Source organism: Cervus elaphus, chromosome 12 (assembly GCF_910594005.1).
Source record: "Cervus elaphus chromosome 12, mCerEla1.1, whole genome shotgun sequence".
Taxonomy (NCBI): Eukaryota; Metazoa; Chordata; class Mammalia; order Artiodactyla; family Cervidae; genus Cervus; species Cervus elaphus.
In genome coordinates, this window is record NC_057826.1 from 1,310,870 (window position 1) to 1,334,559 (window position 23,690).

Consider the following 23,690-nt stretch of genomic DNA (forward strand, 5'->3'; position numbering starts at 1 on the left):
GGTGACACGTGGCCTCTCCTGCTCAGTCTGAGGGAGGAGCCTGCCGGGGGGTCATAGCGTGATCCTGCAGATTCTCCACCCCAGGCTCCTTCTCAAAGCCAGGCTCATCGACTACCATTGCCGATGCAAGATGAAACCCAGAAATGTGTCACCTCACGTGCAGGTCCAAGAGGAAACTTGCATTCCGTTAGCTAGTGGACAGAGGAGAAGAGTTTAAATGAAACAAAAACTTTTAAGTTGTAGTTAGACTTTATTGTACTAAGGGTATTCATATTTAAAAATACTGTAAAACTTTTAGCAACATGTATGACTGGTTTGTAAGTTAAAGCTGATTGAAAAGTAATAATTCCAAAATAAGGAAAGAAAGCAGAAAGAAACCGGGATCAGGGAGGAAAAATAGAAAGCACCCAAAAAAGGAAATACTTAAAACCAAATATATGAATCAGTATAATAATTATAAGTGACTGTGTTATAGAGCTAGACAAAGACAGTAACACTGGATTTATAAGAAATTTAATCTGTTTGCAAGAGAGGTCACTGAATTATAAGAATATAGAAAATGTGAAAGTAAAGAGGTGACAAAAGATGCCATGCAAATACGAACCAAAATGAATCTGCAATAGTTATGTCAACATCATACAAAATAGGATTTTAGTCAAAAGAACTTACTGGAGACAGACTAAGATGATACCATATAAAAAGAAAACGTTGAGTCCATAAGGGCTATCAAATACTTTCATTTGTATGCACCTAGCGATACAGACCGTTGTTAAATACGGGGCCTCGGTATAAGGAACAGCAGCAGTGGGAGCCCTTGTTGGGACGGGGCACCCGGGGCCTCGCGCGCTAACCGCTGCCAACGCTCTTGCAGGGCCCACAGCCTGTCGCCCACAGACCACCAGGCCGCCTTCTACCTGGCCCTGCAGCTCGCCATCTCCAGACAGGTCAGTCCCGCCGGCCCCACGCCGGCGCCCGCTCCGCCTCGGCGCGTCTGGGGCGGGACCTCTGCGTTCGGCGCCCCGACGCTGCCCTGGAGCCGCTCCCCGGGGATGCTGGGTCCTCGGCAAAGGTCCCGGGGTTTGGTCCGCAGGAGCAGCAGCTGCGCAGGCCGGGCCCTGCTTTTGGAGGTCACGCCCGCAATCCGGAGGGCCCCCGGCTCCGGTGGGGCCGGCGCAGCGCTTGGTGACCCCAGGGGTCGCCAGGGAGCCGCCGTCGCTCGCTCACAGAGCCCGGGGCTGAGCTCCGCGGCGGGGACTCCGTCACCGGAGGGGCCCGGGCGTCATACGGGGGTCTCTCGGCCATCGGCCGGAGGACGCCGGCGGTGCACGCAGAGGAGACCCGTCCCTTTCAAACACGGAGGGGCGCGGGGGTGGGGGGGGAGGTGAACAGCGACGCGCAGCGGCTCCCCGACCCCGGAGCCCCCGCGGTGCCCGCCTGGCCGCAGGACGCGCTCCGCTGGTCTCTGCCTTCCTGGCGGCAGCTTCCTGCCGCTGCCTTTGCCGCGCTCCCCCGCTGCGGCCCCCTCCCCGCGGTCCTGGGGCCTCTGGCCCCGTGCCCGCCGGCCACCAGGTGCGAGACGCTGGTGGTGACCCCAGCACATTCCCGAGCGCCGGCCGGAGGGTGACTCAAGGGTCAGCTCCCCGACACGCCCTTCCCCCGGCAGGACGGGCGGTGGCCACGCATCTGACCTCCTGGAGCCAGGCGAAGGGCGCTAGGCGGCTCCCGCTGGGGACCGGGGACCGCGGGGACCAAGAGACCCCGTCCGTGTCCAGGTCCTGCCGCCGGCCTCGCGCGGCTCACCTCTGGCCTGACCACGCGCTGCTGCAGCGAGAGCTGTGGGCTGGTGACCCACCGCGGCCTCCCTCGGCCGCCAGGACCTCCTCTCGCCTCCCCCGTGAAGCCCCTTCCCGGGGCTCCCTGCTCCGCCCCTCCCTCCTGCCCCCTGCTCCTGTTGGCTGTCTTTCTCTCTAGACTTCAGGTTGCCCGAGGGCAGGAACCCCCGTCTGTCATCATCACCACTTTGCCCTGGCACGTGGTAGGCGCTCACTAATACTGGGTGAATGAAGGAACCAACCTGCAATTCCTTCAGGTCAGCCCAGCCTCAGAGAGCACCACTTTGAACCCTGTATCCGTCTTTTCTTGGTTGGGTTGGACCTCCCTGAAAACGGACATCTTGAGTGTACCTGCCTGCTTGACTCTTTCCGGATGCCAGGCTGAGTGCTGTCCTGCAGTAGGCTGTCCCCCGGGGAGGGCAGAAGTGGCTGGAGGCTGTGGGTGCTGCAGGGGCCTCTGGAGGCCCCCCCCCCAGCAGGACGCTGTGCTGTGTGCCTGCCCCCCAGGCAAGGAGGGCAACGGGGAGGGGCCCTCATCCTTAGTGAAAGCGAAAGGCGCTCAGGTGTGTCCGACTCTTTGTGACCCCAGGGACTACACAGTCCATGGAGTTCTCCAGGCCAGAGTACTGGAGTGGGTAGCCGTTCCCTTCTCCAGGGGATCTTCCCAACCCAGGGACCAAACCCAGGTCTCCTGCATTGCAAGCGGATTCTTTACCAGCTGAGCCACCAGGGAAGCCCCAGAATACTGGAGTGGGTAGCCTGTCCCTTCTCCAGTGGATATTCCTGACCCAGGAATCGAACCGGGTTCTCCTGCATTGCAGGCAGATTCTTTACCAGCTGAGCCACAAGGAAGCCCCCTTGTCTACAGAGCCGTTGCCGTCTGGCCCGAATGAGGGGGTCGGGGAGGAACTGGTTGTCGAGCCGCTCTGGTCTCAGCACGGGGCTGAAGGACCTGCCCAAGGCACACCTCCTCTCTGGATTGCAGACCCTCCCCTCACTGCCCGTGATATGATAGGTCCCCACTGTGATAGCTGGGATTCTAGGGCTCAAAAGCAGAGAGCCCCTCTAAACCACCATTTTTAACTTACATTCATCAAAAATGGAAATTCAGAGAGGAAAACGGATAGACGTGGGGACAGACAGAAGTCATGGCTCCTTGCTAAGGAGTGAGATCCCGGGGGTTGGGAGGAAGCAGGAGAGCAGAGGGGTCCCGCCCCGGCCCGTAGTCGGAGGGGGCGGGCAGGCGGTGTCCTGGGCCACGCTGTAAGGAGGCCTGTCTCGAGCCAGGCCCCGCGCTCCACTGCTGCTGCTGCCGTGCCCAGTCGAGTTCAACTCTGTGACCCCGTGGACTATAGCCCACCAGGCTCCTCTGTCCATGGGATTCTCCAGGCAAGGACACTGGAGGGGCTTGCCATTTCCTCTTCCAGGGGATCTTCCCAACCCAGGGATTGAACCCAGGTCTCCTGCTTGGTGGGTGGATACTATTGAACCTATATGGAAACTCTGGTGTTCAAATATCCGTTATGTATGCATTTTATCAACCCTTGTGTTGGGTGATTTTGAAGAAAGTCTTGAACAGCTGTTGGATCTTAAAGGTTAAAGTTGTATCTGGTCCTACTTACATTTGGATACACCTGCTTTGTGTGTGGCATCGCAATTTGTTTCTTGGATGGTGTTATTTTGGATTGTACTTTGGAAAGGTGTGGGGGTTTTTTGTTTGTTTGTTTGCGTATCTCCTTGATGTCTGATAGAGATCCAGGACAAAGGAACTTGAAAATAATCACAGGTGTCTGATCATTTGGAATGCTCCGTTTAAAGTTTTGAAACTTACTAAGTACTTTCATTTCAACAATACCTGAAAAAAAAAATGGAAACTGTTCAGCTAAGGCAGTTTAAAAACTTTTGGCAATTTGTTATGTCTGCATTTAGAGTGAAATTATCTTAGGCATAATCAAAAGTAATCCAGTTGTGTGGGGAAAGGGAGAAATTGTTTATTTAGGGAGATATAAAAGATTTGGGATTGGCAGTTATACTGAGAAACAGTCTCTTGTATCACTTCATTAGTCATTCTGTCACTTGAAGGGGGCCTCTGTTTTCATGTTTGTGGTTAATATCCTGGGGCGGCCGTAAATAAGGCTTAAAATCTGAATGTGACACGTGCTGAAACAACTCCTGACATTTACAGAGAATCAGAGGCTTCCCTGGAAGCTCAGACGGTATAGAATCCGCCTGCAGTGTGTGAGACCTGGGTTCGATCCCTGGGTGGGGAAGATCCCCTGGAGGAAGGCATGGCTGCCAGTTCCAGTCTTCCAGCCTGGAGAATCCCATGGACAGAGGAGCCTGGCGGGCTACAGTCCACGGGGTCGCAAAGAGTCGGACACAACTAAGTGACTGATACTTTGACTTTCAAATACTGAAATGGTGGCTGGGTGTGTGCGTGTGTCTAAGAATTCTTCTGGGTTGTATTTTAAACCAGATCCCAGAGGCTCTGGGGTACGTCCGCCAAGCTCTTCAACTTCAAGGCGATGATGCCAACTCCCTGCACCTCCTTGCCCTCCTGCTGTCAGCGCAGAAGCATTACCACGATGCTCTGAATATCATCGACATGGCCCTGAGCGAATATCCAGAAAATTTTATGTAAGTGATCCTGGACTTACTTGTTTTTTCCTTATACAGAAGGTGTGAAATTTATCTCTTCAATTTATCCAAGACCTTCATGGACATCCTGGTGGTAAATAGTACAAAATTCTCTTTACTCTTGTTTTTTCATGATATTTAGAAACAGTTTCTCAAATCAACCTGAGTTGAAACACTATCCCTTTTTTCCCAGTGTGTACCCTTGAGGTATACAAGATGATTTGAAATGCATTATGGATGAACTGTTTCATTTTAACAGTTATGCATTTTTAAATGAACATTAGAAAAAATACAGCTGCATATCAAAGTGTGATTTCATAGAAACGATTGCTCAGAGGGAGACTAAAAAATTTTAAATGAGTTGTTTTAAAGTGAATTTAAAGGAAAATATTAATATAATATATGTGGATATGGCAAAAGCTATGCTGAAGAAACGCCAGTGACTAAAATTTGGGAACCATTGCTTTATAGCTTGTTTGTCCTACGTCACCAAGGACTCACACAAATCCCAGGTGATCACTGTATTTTAGGGCTTTGATCAGGACACCCGACCTCTTTGTGCTTAGTTTTATTCTCCTGAAAACGGAATTCCTTAAATCAATCAACAATATTTGTATGTAAGCTAAGAAATGTCATTACAGAGTGCCGTGTGCTGGAATTGTCTGCGTATCTTCACCTCTTCCCTCTGAATCCCTGAATCCAGGGCAGTGATTAGGCTTTGTTGGGAAGGACACTGTCTTTGGGGTTGCTGGGTTCCCATCTTATCCTCGGTGGAGTAGCTTAGTAACCAGTACACAGTGGGCAGAAACAGTGAGCGGCCCTGCAGGCTGGCAGGTTCTAATTCTCTAATGCAGGGTCAGCAGCAGCGGGGGCAGGGGAAGAAAGGTGGGCTGGCCCTCTCTGCTTTCAGAAATGTTGCAAATTTTAAGTGGCTCAGCCTTGGCTTTATTTCTCTGCCTCCTCCCCTCACTGTGGTTTTAATTAGTGCGTTTCAGCAACTCCCCTTGGAAAATTGGTTCACACATTTCCATTACAAACATTTCTTTGTCTTCAAATGAAAAGGGCATTTCTCTTCTCCCCATCGAGAAAATTCTCGTTATAATCCAAGAAACCTCTGACTGGAGATTTCTTCTGTAGGTTCAGCTATTTATGCGGAGTGAATTAAAGAGTTTTGCCTCCGTGTTTGACTTCTTGCAGGTCTCAAGCTTGCTCTTTTGCTCTCTGAGGACACGTTTGGATTTTATCCAAGGCTGGTTAGCCCATGGAACCATAAAGTGGTTGAAGCACTTTAAAAAGCGCGCGGCCCATCAGTAAAGTTTAGCCTGATGCGATTGAATTCCGTTACTCTCATCAATATTTATGAAGTGGCCGCTCCTGCCTCCCACCCTCGGCACCTTCGTTAGAAATCGAGTCTCTAGACAAGTCTCGTGTAGACAGCCTGGGGTGTCATCCGAGAGAAGAGCAGGCTCATTAAACTAATAGCCGCGCCGCAGTGCGAGCAGTAAGCAGTGGTGGCTAATATGGTAATGCCTCCAAGTGACCGCAGCTGACAGCCTTTTCAAGTAGTGGAAGTAAGGAACAGCAGTAGAGATATTTAAGGAATGCGAGCCTGTTATTTTAATGTTAAGCTGTGAGCTCAAAAAAGCAGAGCATATGGCAGCAGGACTGAGAGCCCTGATGACTTGTTTGCTTTTTAAATATTTGTATTTCTTTCTTTGTGATGGGAAACTTCTTCCCAAGAATACTTTATTAAAAGTCGGGGGGCCAGATGTAGTCGGTGGGTCCCATGGTTTCTTCCCATCCTGGGTAAAACATTTCAACACCAGCCTCAACAGGGCTCCCTGGGCACCTGTCCCAACTGCCCTGGAGCGTTCTCTGTCTGTCTGGGACCAGCTCGTCTCCTGCAGAGCTGCAGACTTTGGGAAGCCTGGGATGGCCTCGTGAGTCTCGTGTCCCCACAGTTGTGACCTGCCCCAGCCTGCGGGTGGAGTGGATGTTTCCTCAGCCCCTGCTAGGGGGAGATGAGAGCGCTTCCTGCTGTTAGGGTCAGGCCTCTCCGCAGTTGAACCAAGAATTGACTGACTAGTGTCTTAGCCTGATGCAGAGAATTACAGAGCTTTTTGGTTCCCACTGGGGGCTTCCCTGGTGGCTCAGATGGTGAAGGATCTGCCTGTGATGCAGGAGACCTGGGTTCGATCCCTGAGTGGGGGAGATCCCCTGGAGAAGGGACTGACTACCCACTGCAGTGTTCTTGCCTGGAGACTCCCACGGACAGAGGAGCCTGGACAGTCGGATACGGCTGTGCAGCTAACACTCTGCCTTTCACACTTGGTCCCCGTTAAGCCAAGGAACTTGAGCTGCTTCTTCAAGATACGTAACCGTACGTTCGTAACAGAACCGGTTTATTCTGTGCTATCGCTGCCTCTGCTAGGTGTTCCGCTGCTCGCGGCTGTCCCCGGCTGTGCTGTGCTGCGGAACGTGGGCTTCTGGTCGCGGAGCCCGGGCTCCAGGGCGCGGGGGCTTCAGTGCTGGCGGCGCGCTGGCTCGGCAGTCGCAGGCTCACAGCTCTGCAGCGCGGGCTTAGTTGCTCTGCGGCAAGTGGGATCTTCCCGGACCAGGGGTTGAACCCATGTCTCCTGCATTGGCAGGCGGATTGTTTACCTCCAAGCCACCAGGGAAGCCTGACCACCAACTTTTCTCATCTCGTGCTCACAGTCAGGGTGGTTAGGCAACCCTGGAGAGACCAGCTGTTCCTCCAGGGGCAGTCAGCTGTCCCGGCCAGGGCGGCGAAGGCATTCGTACATGGTGATGTTTCAATAATTGAAAGGCATTCCTATAAATATTATTACAACTAACACAGCATCTTCACATGTGATACTTTGGAATCCTTTAACATGATTAAATATTGAGTAGAAGCAAAGACTATTTATTAAATCTATTTAAAATAAAAATACAAGTAACCTATGTATAAATGCTTCTTTGTGTAACAAAAACCCTAAACATTGCCTGTGAATTTCCCATGCACTCTGCTTTCCTACCCCGGCCTCTGCCTGCCCAGGTTAACTGCTGCCCTGAATTCTATGTTGAGCAGCCTTTTGTGTTTCTACACCACGGATGTTGGTGTTCCTAGATAATAAAAATTTCTGGTTTTGTGTATTTTAAAAAATTTTAATGGAATTGTACTCAATAACAATACATTCATATTCTTTTTTGCATTGCTTCACTTTATGTTTCTGAGGTTAGCCCTCTTGCATAGAGCAGCAGTGTGTTCATTTATCCAAATGGTACTGTATTGTGTAAATATACCCAGATTTCTGTTTCTAGTCTACGTAAGTGGGTACCTGGGCTGTTTTCAGTTTCTAACTGTTATGAAGCATGCTGCTACAGATATCCTTACTCGGTTCTCCTGATGCCTGTGTGCAAGCATTTTGTCAAGTAGACTCCTAGTAGTGGAATTGTTGGACCATAGGAGGCGGGTATCTTCTGTTTTACCAAATAATTCCAAGCCATTTTCCAAAGTGGTTGTGTCCATTCTCTTCTCCACCAGCAGGGCCCAAGAGCCCGCGTGGCTCCCAACACCAACCCTCAGGCTTGGTGGGCGCTGGTTCGTGGTACCATATTGTGAGTTTAAGTGGCGTGTTGTTCATTCTTAATGAGGCTGAACACCTTTTTGTTTGTCGGTCATTCAGCTTTTCTCTTTTGTGAAGCACACGTAGAAGTCTTTTCTACTTGGGTTGTCTCTTTCATACTAACTTGTCAGATTTCTTCATGTATTACAGTTCAGAAGGCTTTTGTTGGCTACATGTGTGGTGAAAATCCCCCAATTTGTGTCCTGTCTTTGCTTTCTCTTAGTGGGATCCTTTGAGGAACAGAAGTTCTTAAGCTATGGTTGAATCAGTCCTATCCGAGGACAGTAGTTCTGTGTCTGGTTTAAGAAGCCTTTCTTGTTATCTTCTGAAGCTCTCTGGGGTTATCTTTCACCCCTGAAGCTAGAGTCCATCTGGAACTGACCGCTTTGTGTATGGGCATATAAAGGACCCAGGGTCATTTTCCCATGTGGATACCCAGGTGTCCGGCATCACGTATTGAAAAGGCTCCTTCCCCTGTTTCTCCCCAGGGCTGCTCTGGTCTTAAATCAAACATCTGGCCGTGGGAGGAGCTGATTGTGAGCTTCCCACCTGGCCCCGCGGTCCTGTGTGACTGCTGCTCTAGCATCCTTCTCACCACGTTATTATCCATGAGGTCGGTCCACCCGTAACTTGCTGTTAGGGTGTCCTGGCTGTCCTCAGGCCTTTGAGCCTTCAGATAAATGTTCAAATTTGCTTTTCAAGTTCCACCAAAAAAAACCTGCTGAGATTTTGACTGGAATTATTGGATTGGCCAAAAAGTTTGTTCAGGTTTTTTGTACCAGCTACGGAAAAACCCAAACAATTTTCTGGTCAACCCAGTACATTTACTCTAATAGCTTGGTTGGGGGAAAATTAGGTATCTCTAACTATTTAGACCTTTAAAAATACTTTTTAAATGAAGCATTATAATTTTCTTTATAAACATTTTGCCAGTGTTTACTAGATTTATTCCTAGTTGCCTCAAAAAAATTCCATGCTTTTCTCCTTGTACCTCTATTTAAGAGGATAAGAAAATTTCTTTCTTCCAAGAAGGCTTGGTAAGAGTTTGTTTCTTTAATCATAAATTGATATTAAATTTTATCAAATGCTTTTTCTGTATTTATTAATATGATTATTATATAATTTTATTCTTTTAATCTGTGAATGTTATATTAATTGATATTTTTAAATGTTAAATTAACCTTGCAGTCTTGGAGTAAGCCCAACTTGATCATAATCTATTAGCTTTTTAATGGATTCTGTTTATTCATTTTCTAAAGAACATTTATGTTCATGTATGAAATAGATTATGGTTTTTCTTTCTCATTATATCCTTGTCAGGTTTTGGCATCAAAATTAGGCCAGCCTCATAAAATGAGTTGCAGTAGTTCTTTTTTGTGTGTTTTGGAATATTTGTGTAAGATTAAAATTATTTGTTCCTAGAATAATAAGTTTTGGTAAAATTTGCCTGTAAAACCATCTGGGACTGGTCTTTTGTCCATGGAAGAACTTCTGATATTTTTTTTAAATGATTAAAGGATATTGAGGTTTTCTACTTCTTATTTTATTAATCTATGTTTAATATACTATATGTATTTTAAGAATTTGTCCATTTACTCTAAATTCTAAATTTTATTGGCATAGAGTTATTTATTTGTTGTTGTTCAGTTTCTCTATCATGTCCAACTCTTTGCAACCCCACGGCCTGCAGCAGGCCAGGCTTCCCTGTTCTTCACCGTCTCCTGGAGCTTGCTCAAACTCATGTCCTACTGATGTCATCCAACCATCTCACCCTCTGTCGTCCCCTTCTCTTCCTGCCTTCAATTTTTCCCAGCATCAGGGTCTTTTCTAATGAGTCGGTTCTTCACATTAGATGACCAAAGTTTTGGTGCTTCAGCTTCAGTATCAGTCCTTCCAATGAATATTCAGGACTGATTTCCTTTAGGATTGACTGGTTGGATCTCCTTGCAGTCCAAGGGACTCTCAAGAGTCTTCTCCAACACCACAGTTCAAGGTCCAGCTCTCACATCCATACATGAATACTGGAAAAACCATAGCTTTGAGTATGCAGACCTTTCCCGACAAATTAATGTTTCTGCTTTTTAATATGGTGTCTAAGTTTGTCACAGCTTTTCTTCCGAGGAGTAAGTGTCTTTTAATTTCATGGCTGCAGTCATCATCCACAGTGATTTTGGAGCCCAAGAAAAGAAAGTCTGTCACTGTTTTCATTATTTCCCCATCTATCTGCCATGAAGTGATGGGACCGGATGCCATGACCTTAGTTTTTTGAATGTTGAATTTTAGCCAGCTTTTTCACTCTTCTCTTTCACCTTCATATAGAGGCTCTTTAGTTCCTCTTCACTTTCTGCCATAAAGATGGTGTCATCTGCATATCTGAGGTTATTGATATTTCTCCCAGCTTGTGCTTCCTCCAACCCGGCATTTCGCATGATGTAGTCTGCATATAAGGGTGACAGTATACAGCCTTGATGTACTTCTTGACCAGTTTGGAACCAGTCCGTTGCTCTATGTCTGGTTCTAACTGTTGCTTCCTGACCTGCATACAGATTTCTCAGGAGACAGGTCAGGTGGTCTGGTATTCCCGTCTCTTGAAGAATTTTCCACAGTTTGTTGTGATCCACACAGTCAAAGACTTTAGCATAGTCAATGAAGCAGCAGTAGATGTTTTTCTGAAATTCTCTTGCTTTTTCTATGATCCAGCGTATGCTGGCAATTTGATCTCTGGTTCCTCTGCCTTTTCTAAATCCAGCTTGAACATCTGGAAGTTAACAGTTCGCATACTGTTAAAGCCTGGCTTGGAGAATTTTGAGCATTACTTTGCTAGCATGTGAGATGAGTGCAATTGTGCAGTAGTTTGAACATTCTTACATGACTGAAAGAATTATTTATAATGTTTTAAAACTATTTACTGTCATATAGCATTTGTGGTTAAGTCTTTTTAATACTGTTTGATATGCTTTTTTTTTTCTTGAACAATCTTGCCAGGAACCTGTTTGGAACATTGATCTTTTCAAAGAACCAGTGGTTTTTTGTTTTTGTTTTAATCATCTCAACTATATATTTGCTTTCTCTTTTATGACTTTCTATCCTTATTTCTGTTATTTCTTTTCTCCTGTTTTCTTACAATCTGTTCTGTTCTGTTTTAGCTGGTCTTCTTTCTTAACTCTTCAGTTGGATGTCTAGCTCACATAAGAAAGGTCTTTCCCTTTCGTATTTTCTGTTGACCTTTCTGGCCATGCTGCTGCAGGATCCCAGCTCCCTGGCCAGGGATTGAACCCAAGCCCTTGACAGTGAGAGTGCAGAATTCTACCCTCTGCCAGGAAATCCCCCTTTCTTATTTTCTGACATAAGCATTTAAGATAAAATATTTCACTAAGTACTAATTTAGCTACAAACTACAAGTTTTGATATGTGAAATTTTTGTTACTGTTTAGTTCTAAATATTTTTAAATTTCCATTATTCTTTTTTGACATTATTTTAGAACTATGTTTTATGATTATCAAATACATGGGTTTTTTAACTTATCTTTTGTCAGTGGTCTTTTAACTTCATTGAATTGTGTTCAGAGACGTAATCTATATACATTTGAAATTTGTTAAGACTTATATTATGGCCCAGCATGTGGTCACTTCTGATAAATATTTCATGTGTGCTTGAAAAGACTGTTTCCTACCTTTGGGGATAAATTTTACTTTTATATATAAGGTTGAGCTGTCAACTATGTTTTTCAGATCTTATTTATTCTTATTAATATTATTTTGTCTACTTCATCTGTCAATTATTGAACAAAGGTATGTTAAAATTAACTCTGATGGTAGATTGTACTATTTCACCACATAGTTATAGCAATTTTTGTTTTATATATTTTAAAGCTGTTTTCTTAGGTACGTTTAAATTTTAAATTGCTATGTGTGTTAGTGGTTCAGTTCTGTCCAGCTCTTTGTGACCCCCTAGACTGTAGCCCACCAGCCTCCTCTGTCTGTGGAATTCTCCAGGCAAGAATACTGGAGGGGGGAGCCATTCTCTTCTCCTGGGGATCTTCCCAACCCAAGGATTGAACCCAGGTCCCCTGCATTGCAGGCAGATTCTTTACCATCTGAACCACCAGGGAAGCCACAGAAATTGCTATGTGTTCCTTGTAAATTCTACCTTCTATCAATATATAAGAAATTGCATAATTATTTTCACCATACATCCACTTACAAATATCCATATATATATACACACATACAATTTGTGTGTGTGTACTTGGAATATCTTTTTCCATTCTAACTTTGAACTTCTTATATTCTTATATTGTAGAGGCACTCAGAACTCATTACATATAGCTATTTCTTTTAAACTCAGGCTGACAGTGTATCTGGACCGTCTAGTTCAATTCCATTTACTGTAAATAGTGATATATTTGTATTAATGTGTCCCCCTTCATTTGTGTTTTCTATTTGTCCTGCTCTTTTTTCTTATCTAATCCTCTCCCACCCTCTTGTAGATCGGTTATGTTTTTATTACATATTTTTCCTTACTAATTTGGAAACGAAACATTCTGTTTTGATTGTTGTGGTTTAGTGATGACCCTGGAGGTTTTACTGAGGGTCTGTGGCTGGCAAGCTCTCAGCCTGTGTGCAAAACTGTGTCTGGCCTTTCTCTCAAAGGAGATTTTCAAACCAGACCTATGATTCCAGGCTCGTGTTTCCTCACAACTGAGTGATCCTGCTGCTTTTGTCAGTGTTGAGAAGTTCAGCCTTGGTGCATTCTAATGTAGACCTCAGCGCACCTGAGATGTTTTAGTCTGCTGTCATGGCCGTCGTTGCTGACCCACGGCACTTTCACTGTGATGCAGCTAGGAGGGAATCCTGCTCGGGACTTCTCAACTGTGAATTGGTCTTCTCTGTGTCGTTTATTGTTCGTAGAAAATTCTCAGACATCATTTCTTCTAGTATTTCTTCTTCTATAGCTGGGGTTTTGTTTAGTTTTCTTAGGTTTTTTAGTTTAGGATTTTGCTTTTCTATTTAGTCAGGTAAGTTCTGCCTTTTGTCTCAAGTATTTGTCCCTTTCACATTTAATATAATCAAAGATGGTTGGATGTATGTCTGTCGTTTCTGTATGTGTCTTGTCTTCTTTGTTTGTTTCTCTAATACTGCCTTTTTCTTCTGTTGAAAACTTGTTTTCTCAAAGCCTTTAACTATTAAATGCCTAAAGAAAAGGATGGAAAATTAGCATTTGCTGATTATATACTAAAAGTCTCTAACACACTGTACGTTTTTCCTGAAAAAAAAATTTAACCAAATACACATTTTTATATTGTGTTCATTGATTCTGATAGATTCACTGTCTTTTGTACTTGGTATAAGAGCCCCTGTTGTTCTTTTAAAATACAGCTTGGCAAAGATTTCCTAATTGATTAATATATTTTGCTTAGTAATTTTCCTTATTGGTCCAAGAATGTAGAAGTCGATGCCAGCTGATGTTGGAAACACTTCTCTCTTCTGAAGACAGCGTGACCAGGGTGTGGTCAGGCCCTCGAAGACTTTGTGCTTCTGCCTGGGATTACTCATTTTTAGATAAAATATCGCAGTGAGAGCTGACAGTCTGTTACTTTTGTCTTTGGAAAATATATCAGAGAGTATCGTGCCAATGGCGCATTTGAGAACTTTAGTGTAACTGAGTTTTATTCTAATTCAGCCCAGCCTTCTGATGGCTTCTAACTGTACCCAGCCACTCCCAGGTATAGTTTCTTGTCCTGACACAAGTTGTGATTATACAGCTTTCCTAATTACAGATTTTCAGTCGATCTGAACTTTACTATTTCCTACTTAAATAGAGCACATGAAGGCCCTTAGTCCCAGGCTCTCAGAGCCGTCATCAAATCAGCAGCACACGTAAGAAGCCATCACATGTTACCCAAAGCACAGAAGGCAGCCCTTGAAACCAATCAAAGGTAAAAGTACAGTAGGGGCCCTTATGGTGTTTTCTGATCCATGGCTTTGATATGTCAGATGTTGAGATAATCCTCAAGTGCCCAGCTTGAAAGACAAGCTCTTCTTCTGCACATGGTCTACTCTCATACACATGGAAGCGGATTTTGTCAGATAGTCATGTTTCTTTTTACACCAGTAGGAACTAGCTGTATGGAAACGTATATAACTTCCACTCACTCACCCCTTTGTGCACTGATTCAGCAGTGATGCTCTCCGGCCATCACTGCTCTGTACACGGGCATGCGTGCTCAGTTGCTCAGTTGTATGTCTTCACCAGGCTCCTCTGTCCGTGGGATCCTCCAGGCAGGAATACTGGAGTGGGTTGCCTTTTCCTCCTCCAGGGGATCTTCCCAACCCAGGCATCAAACCTGTGTCACTTATGTATCCTGTATTGGCCGGCAGGTTCTAGCACCACCTGGGAAGCCCATTTGGTATACAGGCAACGCCTATGAGCACTTCACACACTTTAAACTACTTCAATCATCACAAGAATACCAGAGGTTGGTAGTATTATCATCCTCATTTTGCAGATAAGGCATAGAGGGGTTAAGTGGTTTGTCCGAGATAATGCATCTCCTAGGTGTCAGAGTCGAGCTTTGAGCACAGGCAGCCTGGCCTCAGCCTCTGTGCTTGTGCCTGGGAGACTCTGCGCTCCCCGCACATTCCAGTTGCCGTGGGAGGTGCAGGAGAGGCTGCCACGGACAACAAAGACAGCTCATGTTCCCTCCAAGCCAGCAATCCCTGTGAGCAGGATTTCACCCTCTCTCCTCTGTTAATCTCTTCAACAAACCAGAAAACATGATGAAGACCATCCTTTTCTTGAGTGGAGTATATATCTGGTTTAAAACAAGTCATTACTTGGCAAGTAAGACTACGCCTTCTCACTCTGTCTCACTTCACACACACTCTCAGAGAAACTCAGTTTTAAGTTGAAATATCGTATTGAGTAATGTTTTGAGGTAGTGATTACTGAGAGGCCAGGTGTTATGGGCTATTTTTATGTCTGAGCTGAGTGATGGGGTAATGAACATGTCCATTAAATCTGTATTTGATGGAAAGTTGGAACACAAGGAAAGAGGCTGTTGATCCTGTTAAACTGGAGAAATGACCCGTGGAAGGACGTCTGGGAGTGATGAGTGCACGGTAACTCTCGGTCACCCCTCAGTAACTGATGACGCCCCTTCTTCAGATACGAGCTGGGGGACCTTTGCACAGAGGGTAGTGGGTGGCTGCCTAAAAGATACCACAGATCAAAGTGGAGCAGAGTCAGTGCTGCAGTAGCCTGCTTAAAATCAGACTTCCATAACGACAACAACAAAAACTCAAAAAAAAAAAAAGAACAAAGGACTTGAATAGACCTTTCTCCAAAGCAGATATTCAAGTGGCCAATGAGCCCATGGAAATATTCTTAGCATCACTAATCATTAGGGAAAGCAAATCAAAACCACAATGAGATGCCATTAGGATGGCTATTATTTAAAAAAAAAAAACAACAGCAGATAGAAACAAGTGTTGGAGAGGGTGTGGAGAAGCCAGAACTCTTGTGCTCTGCTGGTGGGAATGTAAAATGTGCAGCTGCTGTGGAAAATAGTATGGCAGTTCCTCAAAATAATAAAAATAGATTATTGTATGATCCAGCAATTCTACTTCTGGGTAAATATTCAAAAGAATTGAAAGAAGGAACAGAGGTTTTACACTCATGTTCATAATAGCACTATTCATAAGACCCAAAAGGTAGAAATCACCCAAGTGTCCATGGATAGATAAGCAAAATGTGCTCCATATACAATGGAATATGATTCAGTTTTCAAAAAGGAAGGAAATTCTAAAAAAAAAAAAAAAGGAGGAAATCTGAAATATGCTATGAAATATGCCACAACATGGATGAAACTAGAGGATGTTACGCTATTAAAATAAATCAGTCACAAAAGGACAAGTACTGTATGATTAGTGTTATATGTGAGACTTGGACTGTAAAGAAGGCTGAGTGCCAAAGAACTGATGCCTTTGAACTGTGGTGCTGAAGAAGACTCTTGAGAGTCCCTTGGACTGCAAGGAGATCAAACCAGTCCATCTTAAAGGAGACCAACCCTGAATATTCACTGGAAAAAAAAAGAAAAATTCACTGGAAGGACTGATGCTGAAACTGAAGCTCCTGATACTTTGGCCACCTGATTCGAACAACTGACTCATTGGAAAAGACCCTGATGCTGGGAAAGATTGAAGGCAGGAGGAGAAGGGGAGGACAGAGGATGAGATGGTTGGAGGGCATCACTGACTCAATGGACATGAGCTTGGGTAAACTCTGAGAGTTGGTGATGAACAGGGAGGCCTGGAGTGCTGCAGTCCATGGGGTCACAAAGAATTGGACACGATTTGGCAACTGAACAGCAGCGGCAGTGAAGGATGGTGTTGGGGGTGCTGCTTTCTGCCGATCTGTGCCAGCAGAGCCAAGGCCGAGGGGGCCTTCTCCCCACACAGCTCACAGCGTGAGGCCCGGGGGCCACTGTGGCGCGCTGAGCGCTTGGGAACACGGACCACCACCTGTACTGCTCGGGAGCCGCAGCCCCAGGCCTCCCTGGGCACCTGGGGGATGAGCAGAGCCGAACCATACCTCCCGATGTGCTGAGAGAGGGTGAGGGCAAAGCGCCCCAGAGTCACGGGAGCAGTGCTGTGCGAGGACCCTGCCCCGCGCGGCCTCTGAGCGCCCGCTCCACCGCTCCCGCAGCGCCAGCCCGCGTCGGGCACCGCGCGCCTCCCCCGCTTGGCTCCCGTCCTGACTCTGGGTGGAGCCGCTGCGCGTCCGTCACAGAGCTTCAGGGCTTCCTGTGAGTCCGTGTCTCGGCGGGCCGAGCCCCCTTCCCTCTGGGTCTGGGTGATCGCAGGGTCCTCGTCCTTTCAGCGTGTCTGCCTGTATCCCTGCAGGGGCCCCCATCCTCAGATGTGGGGCCACGGGGAGACCTCGGCCGTGGCAGCTGAGTCAGAAGTAAAGATGAAGGGACCCCTCTGGTGGCCCCGGGGCTCCGACTCCCTGCTCCACCGCCGGGACACCGCCGGCGATGGGCGGATCGGCTCTAGGTTCGCCCGCTCGGTGTTAGAGGCAATCAGTGGTGGTTGTGGTTCAGAGAGAATGAAGTCTTTAATTTTAGAGCTGGGGAAAGGGTGCTTTCCAGTTTTTCCTGTGCGCGTCTTTCCATAGCAGACGGCTCTCCGGGCCCCAGACCGTTGCTCACAGACTCGCTCGCCAGCCCCAGGGCGGCTTCTGGGCCTCCTGCGTCTCTGCACCCCCTCCGCCCCGGTTCCACCTGGGCAGACGGTGCCCGGGAGGCCGTCCTGACCGCTGCTCTGAGGATGGCACTGAAGGACACCGCTCCCGTTGCGAGCACGTCACTCGCAGGAGCGGCTCTCCCAGGTCTGGGTGGCGTGATGCGCACGTGTTTTCGCTCAGCCCGCCCCCGGCATTTCCAGCTGAGGTTCCAGGACCCTCATCGGAGTTGAGATTAGTAGCTAAAATGGGAGCAAAAAATGAGCCAAACCGGGGTTTCTCAGGGTGATTTATTGCCGCTAAATATGTCAGTTGTTTGTTTGTTCTAAAAATATCGCTAGGAGGATGGGGGAGTATCCAGATTGTTGACACTTCGACTGAAAGGCACAGCAGAGTGTAACTGATACGGGGCCCAGCGGGAGGCCCTGCCCGTCCTGGGAGGAGGCCGGGCGGCCATCCTCGGCGCGGGCCCTTAAAGCCAGGCGTCCGCCCGCGGGGCTTTGGCCAAACAGACGTGGCGTCCGTGCTCCCAGAGCCAGCAGGTCGGGGAGCCTGGGCGGGGGAGACAGGCCGGCGGGGGACCCCCCACACCTGCCAGCACCCTGTGCGGGGTCTGCTTCCCCGGCCGCCGCGGGCCTGAGCGTGGTCGCATTTCCAGAACTTCCTCAGCGGTAGAGGCTCCCAGAGAAGTTGGGCAATGAGCCCCCTGGGCCAGCCGCTCTTCGTTCCTAGGAACACTGCTCTCGTGATTAGAGCCACGATCTTCAAACCTCCCTTTGTGGTTCTGATAGCCAGCCGAGCTGGCGTCCACCAGGGGCTCAGCCTCTGAGGAGCTCGCAGACCAGGGGTGTCTGCCTGGTAGCCATGGGCAGACTTCTGTTAGCAGAGTTCCTGTAAGTCAATGCACATCTCAGAAATGTCTGGATTTTATTAGCTTTGGGGTGGGCAGGCATGACTCCAAAGAGGCCTTGAAGCCAGCTCCTGTTTACTTGCCTGGTTCAGGAAGACCTTTGAGTTTTCCAGCCCTGAGGCAGACGCCCTGGGCGGTGGCGACGACCCAGTGCTCTGCAGACTCCGGCGCCCTCTCTGTGGGTGACGGGGTGAGTGGTGCTCACTGGCCATGCTCAGCAAGGACCTTGCTGTGGTTTAGCTGCTCAGTCGTGTCTGACTCTCTGTGACCCCATGGACTGTAGCCCATCAGGCTCCTCTGTCCATGGGATTTTCCAAGCAAGAATACTGGAATGGGTTGCCATTTCCTATAGCACAGCCACCAGAAAGTCACCCAGAGAATCTCTCTAAAAGGAAAGGAAGGCTCAAGACGACAGGGTGGGGGCTGCCCTTCATTTATGAGCTTAATGTAAGTGGTTGATCAGAATGGCCACTGAAGAATAAAATACCTTCAAAATTCTTACTGGAATGAAATAAACACAGAATTGCCTAAGTGTAGGGACTATGGGGAGTGTTTTCCTGGAGGTCTTTAAAAAAAAAAATCAGACCATTGAAAGTAAAAATGGAGAGTTATGAAGTAGAGTGGTGCTTTTTGAACTTAAATTTGCACACACATCACCTAGGAATCTTGTTACATGAAGATTCTAATTCATCAGGTCTAGTGCCTGCTCTGTCACTTCAGTCATGTCTGAATTTTTGACCCCATGGACTGTAGCCCAACAGATTCTTCAGTCTATGGGATTCTCCAGGCACGAACACTGGAGTGGATTGCCATTCCTTCTCCACAGGATCTTCCCAATCCAGGGATCGAACCCAGGTCTTCTGGATTGCAGGCAGATTCTTTACTGTCTGAGCCACCAGGGAAACCCCCATTGGGTCTAGAGTGGGTGGATTTTCTGCATTTCTCACAGGTTCCCAGGGAATGCAGAAGGTGCCTGCCCTGACCACATTCTTGAGTAGCAAAGCATTCACTGCAGGACTGTCAAGGTCTTTCCCAGGTTTGGGTTAATTGGAAAAAGCTATATATATATATATATTTTTTTTTTTTTTCCTTTTTCTAATAGTCAATGAACAGATGTCAGACAGCAATTAGGTGAGTCAGGTGATGAAGGAAACTGTGTGTTTCCTGTGATAGCTGAGCAGACAGATCATTCATTCAGATGATGTTTGTTGGACGATCTCCGTGAATGATTTGTTCCCCAAGCAGTGTCTGATGGCTCATGGAAGCCATCACGTGACTGGTGCCATACCCGCCTCCTTCCACCTGTCCTCAGAGGGTCCTCGGGGTCCGGGAGCGTCAGCCCTGGGCCTGCGCAGCTGTGCCCACCGTCCTGGTGCGCCTGGGGGTGGCTGAGCCCGTGGAGACGCGCCAGGCCAGGTGGCCTGGGGACCAGTCCCAGCCCCGCTCCCTCCGGCGGCGGTGAGTCAGCCTGGGTCAGAGGTCTTGCAGAGAACACCCCCTCCCGGGATCGGCCTGCTGCGGAAATCCAGCGGGAGAGCCAGGGCTCTGAGACCAGCAGGCCGTCAGAAATGCAGGCGAGGAGGAGTCGAGATGGATTTCCTTCACCAAAGCCAGCCTGGAACCTGAGGGCAGCCGCTGGCCCCGGTGTTGGAGGGCTGGTCGGCGGTGTCTGATGACGGCCCGTCCGTGACCGGCGAGGGGCCCGCTCAGCGCTCGGACTCCGTCCGTCCCGCTGATGACTCACCGGCGTCGGGTTTCCGCCCTCCTCCGCCTCACCGCGTGCTCCCGGCGCCTCGCTCGGCTTCTCTCCCGCCTGCTCCGTGGCTGTCCAACCGTCTTCCCAACGTCAAACTGCGTCTCAGCGCACCTGCCTCCTCCCACCCCTGCCGGCTCTGCTCTTCCGCCCGGTGGCGCTGCCGGCAGGTGTTTGGCAGCCGGTCCACGCCAGCCCTCAGCTCAGCCCCCGGGAGAGAGAGATGGGGGCGGCGTTCGAGGTCCCCTGGCCACTGCCCCGCTTGGGCGAACACCACAGGCATTTTCTGCACAGCTGTTTTGCATCCCGGCCGACATTCAGCAGATAAACAAAGACAGGTCCCTGGCAGGCCGAGCCGAGAGCAGCAAACAGATCAGCGTGAAATACCAGACGTTCAGGCTTCCCGGGATGCTCTTTCTGAATCAGCTGCGCTGAGCGCAGCGTTGACTGATCTGCTGATTAGTGAGCGTTTTGTTTATTAATATGTGCGCTTTTTATGCTGTCAAATAAGATTGGAGGGAATTTATTACTATAGTATTTCTCTAAACTTTCCTAATTTATTGTCATTGACAGTTCTTCATTAGAAAGCTTAGTGAGGCAGACTAGATTTCAGATTCATCGATATCTCCTCTTTTGTCTTTTGCTCAGGTCCCAGCCTTATATCCCAGACGCCAGACCCCATTCTTTGAGCACACGGGGACACTCCTGCCTTGGCTTGAGATGGCCCATCTGCCTGCCTGGAAGGCCTCTCCCCAGAGCCCATCTCACCCTAACTAGAAAAGTCCCTCTTGGTTGTCCTCCATGGCCCCCCAGGAAGACCCTGTCTCCTTCCTTTTGCACTGCCAGATAACCTTGTCCATATGTCTATCTGTGTTTATCACATATTCTGTGTATAGAACACTAGACTGTGAGCTTTTGGTGAGGGGAGAAATACCACGTCTGACTCCTCTTTGTGGCCTCAAGGGCATATTAGGCACTTTTTTAAATGACTGACAAAAAGATGAACAAATTCGTTATCAGGCACATTGACCACTGCATAGATCTGTTGTTCAGTTGCTCAGTTATGTCCAACTCTTTGTGACTCCATGGACTGCATGCCAGACTTCCCTGTCTTTCACTGTCTTCTGGAGTTTACTCTAATTCATGTCCACTGAGTCGATGATGCCATCCAACCATCTCATCCTCTGTCGCCCCCCCTTTCCTCTTGCCTTCAATGTTTCCCAGTATCAGAGTCTTTTCCAATGAGTCAGCTCTTCACATCAGGTGGCCAAAGTATTGGAGCTTCAGCTTCAGTATCAGTCCTTCCAATGAACACCCAGGACTGATTTCCTTTAGGATGGACTGGTTGGATCTCCTTGCAGTCCAAGGGACTCTCAAGAGTGTTCTCCAACACCATAGTACAAAAGCATCAATTCTTCGGCACTCAGCTTTCTTTATAGTCCAACTGTCACATCCATACATGACTACTGGAGAAGCCATAGCCTTGACTAGATGGACCTTTGTCAGCGAAGTGATGTCTTTTTAATACACTGTCTATGTTTATGAGTAAACAGATGAAAAGAAATATGCAAATGAGATGAGGAAGGAGCTAGCTGCTGCCTGGGGAGCAGATCAGGAATGTCAGACAGAGGGACCTGCATTGGCGTTGGGGAGGAGACCCGCAGGCAGGCAGAGAACACAGGCAGGGAGGTAGGAGGGCCTGGGAGAGGTCATGTCTGGGACTCATGGGCGTGGGGCCCAGGGTAAAGCTCAACCAGAAGGGCGTGCTAGAGGTACGGTGTCCAGGAGTGAGGAAATCTTCCTGGGGGTGAGATTAGAGATTAAACATGGCCCTGGTACATTGCCCAAGGTGCCCGATGAGAAGTCACTCTGCCACAGACCCCAGAGCTCCTCCAGGGGCCCACATCTTCTCTCTGAGCTCTACACTAAGCCAGACAGTTATTTCAAGAGTTACTCTGGGATTCTCAAAAAATTCTCAAAAAATAGGGTAAAATATTATTTCTAGTAGTTTTAATGAAAAGTAAAAACCTTGATTAACTGTGTCCTTCAAATGTCTAGAGTTTTATATGCACCTAACTTTTGAGGGAAGAAGCAAGTCACAAAAAGCACAAGCAAATGTTACCATTTCTTTCCGAATCACATATGATGCATCCTAGGAACAACACTTCAGCAGCCCCAACTCCTCTTTTCCTGCAGCCCTGCGCAAATCTCAGGGCTTCCTGAGTCGGGAAGATCCCCTGGAGAAGGAAATGGCAACCCACTCCAGTGTTCTTGTCTAGAGAGTTCCATGGACAGAGGAGCCTGGAGAGCTACAGTCCACGGGGTCACAGAGAGTTGGACACAACTGAGCAACTAACACATGCACATACAATCTGTGCTTAAGCCAGAGTCTCACCTAATGTTTGTGGCAAGCGTTTTTTACTGATTGGACTATGTATTCTCTGAGGGCAAGGAACTATATTTTATGCCTCTTTCTCTTCCACACAGTATCTAACAGAGATCTTTGCACATTTTGTCTCCAGATGCGTGCTCAGTTGTGTCCAATTCTTTGTGACTCCATGGACTGTAGCCCGCCAGGCTCCTCTGTCTAGGAGATTCTCCAGGCAAGAATACAGGAGTAAGGTGCCATTTCCTCCTCCAGGGGAGCTTCCTGACCCAGAGATCAAACCCATGCCTCCTGTGTCTCCTGCATTGTAGGTGGAGTTTTTACCACTTGCACATTTTAGGGTTTTAAATATTTAACAGTGGATTAGAAAATGCTACATATCTTCATTAGTGTCAGTAGTATGTTTAGAATATTTTAAGTCATTCTCTGTGTTTCTTGTTCTGTGCTTTGGAGTCAAGTGGGTTTGGGTTTACATTTCTGGTCTGCCAGGAACCAGCTGTGTGAACTCGGGCGGAAGACTTAGCTTTCGGCCTGACTTGCAGAGATGTTGTAAGAATTGCTGATTACATGTTTACAGTGTCTGGCAGCCACTGTGGTTATTGTTATTATTTCACTTGTCTTGAGAGCAGAAGCTTCCTGGCTTATAGCTCATTATTCCACAGTGGAGAGCTCTTATATTTTCTGGAATTGCATTTCCATTTGGGAGTCTAAGCCTCTGTTTACTTATGGCTGGCTTCAGTGGTTGGGGGGCAAAGAGGTCTGACCTGAACCTTGAAAGATAAGTAGAGGAGGCTTAAAAAGCAGAAACGGATGGAAAAGCAGTTGCAGACAGAAGGAGCAGCACGCACACAGACTCAGTGGCGCAAGGAGGGTGACCTCGGAGAAGTCGCTCGTGACTGGGATGGGGGTGCCCCTGGTGGGGGGCGCACATGGGCAGGAGCCCGGCCCTCAGAGGCATGGCTCGAGATGCTAGATTTGGGCTCCAGGAACGTCGTCAGATGGGTATTGTAGGGAAGTTCTAGTCTTCATTAATTTCCTATAAGTATTCGAGGAGTCTCTGAACAAAAAGTTTTTAAATTAGATTAATGGACTTTGAGCCAGGTGTAGGGGACAGGAAGAGACCATTTTCCCAGCATGTGATATCTGACTGTACTTGGAGAAACAACCCACTGGGCCGTGGTTGGACTGGGGTGTGTGTAGCCCGTCCACCCTGTGCCTCCATCGCATCCACAGCTCAGCGCGCTGAGATAGCCGGGGCTGGTCGGTCCCGGGACTTCTGCCTCAGGGTCTCCTCCATAG

The 23,690-nt window shown here is 47.8% G+C and overlaps 1 protein-coding gene across 6 annotated transcripts in view; it reads left to right on the forward strand.

The window, feature by feature from the left end:
- TTC7B (tetratricopeptide repeat domain 7B) overlaps positions 1-23,690 on the forward strand; it is a 265,511-nt gene that overhangs the window by 175,079 nt on the left and 66,742 nt on the right. For all 6 annotated transcript variants that reach the window (XM_043920987.1, XM_043920988.1, XM_043920989.1 and 3 more), the window contains exons 14-15: positions 872-944; positions 4,309-4,469. In XM_043920987.1, coding sequence (XP_043776922.1) covers positions 872-944; positions 4,309-4,469 — 234 coding nt within the window. The remainder of the gene's footprint in view (positions 1-871; positions 945-4,308; positions 4,470-23,690) is intronic.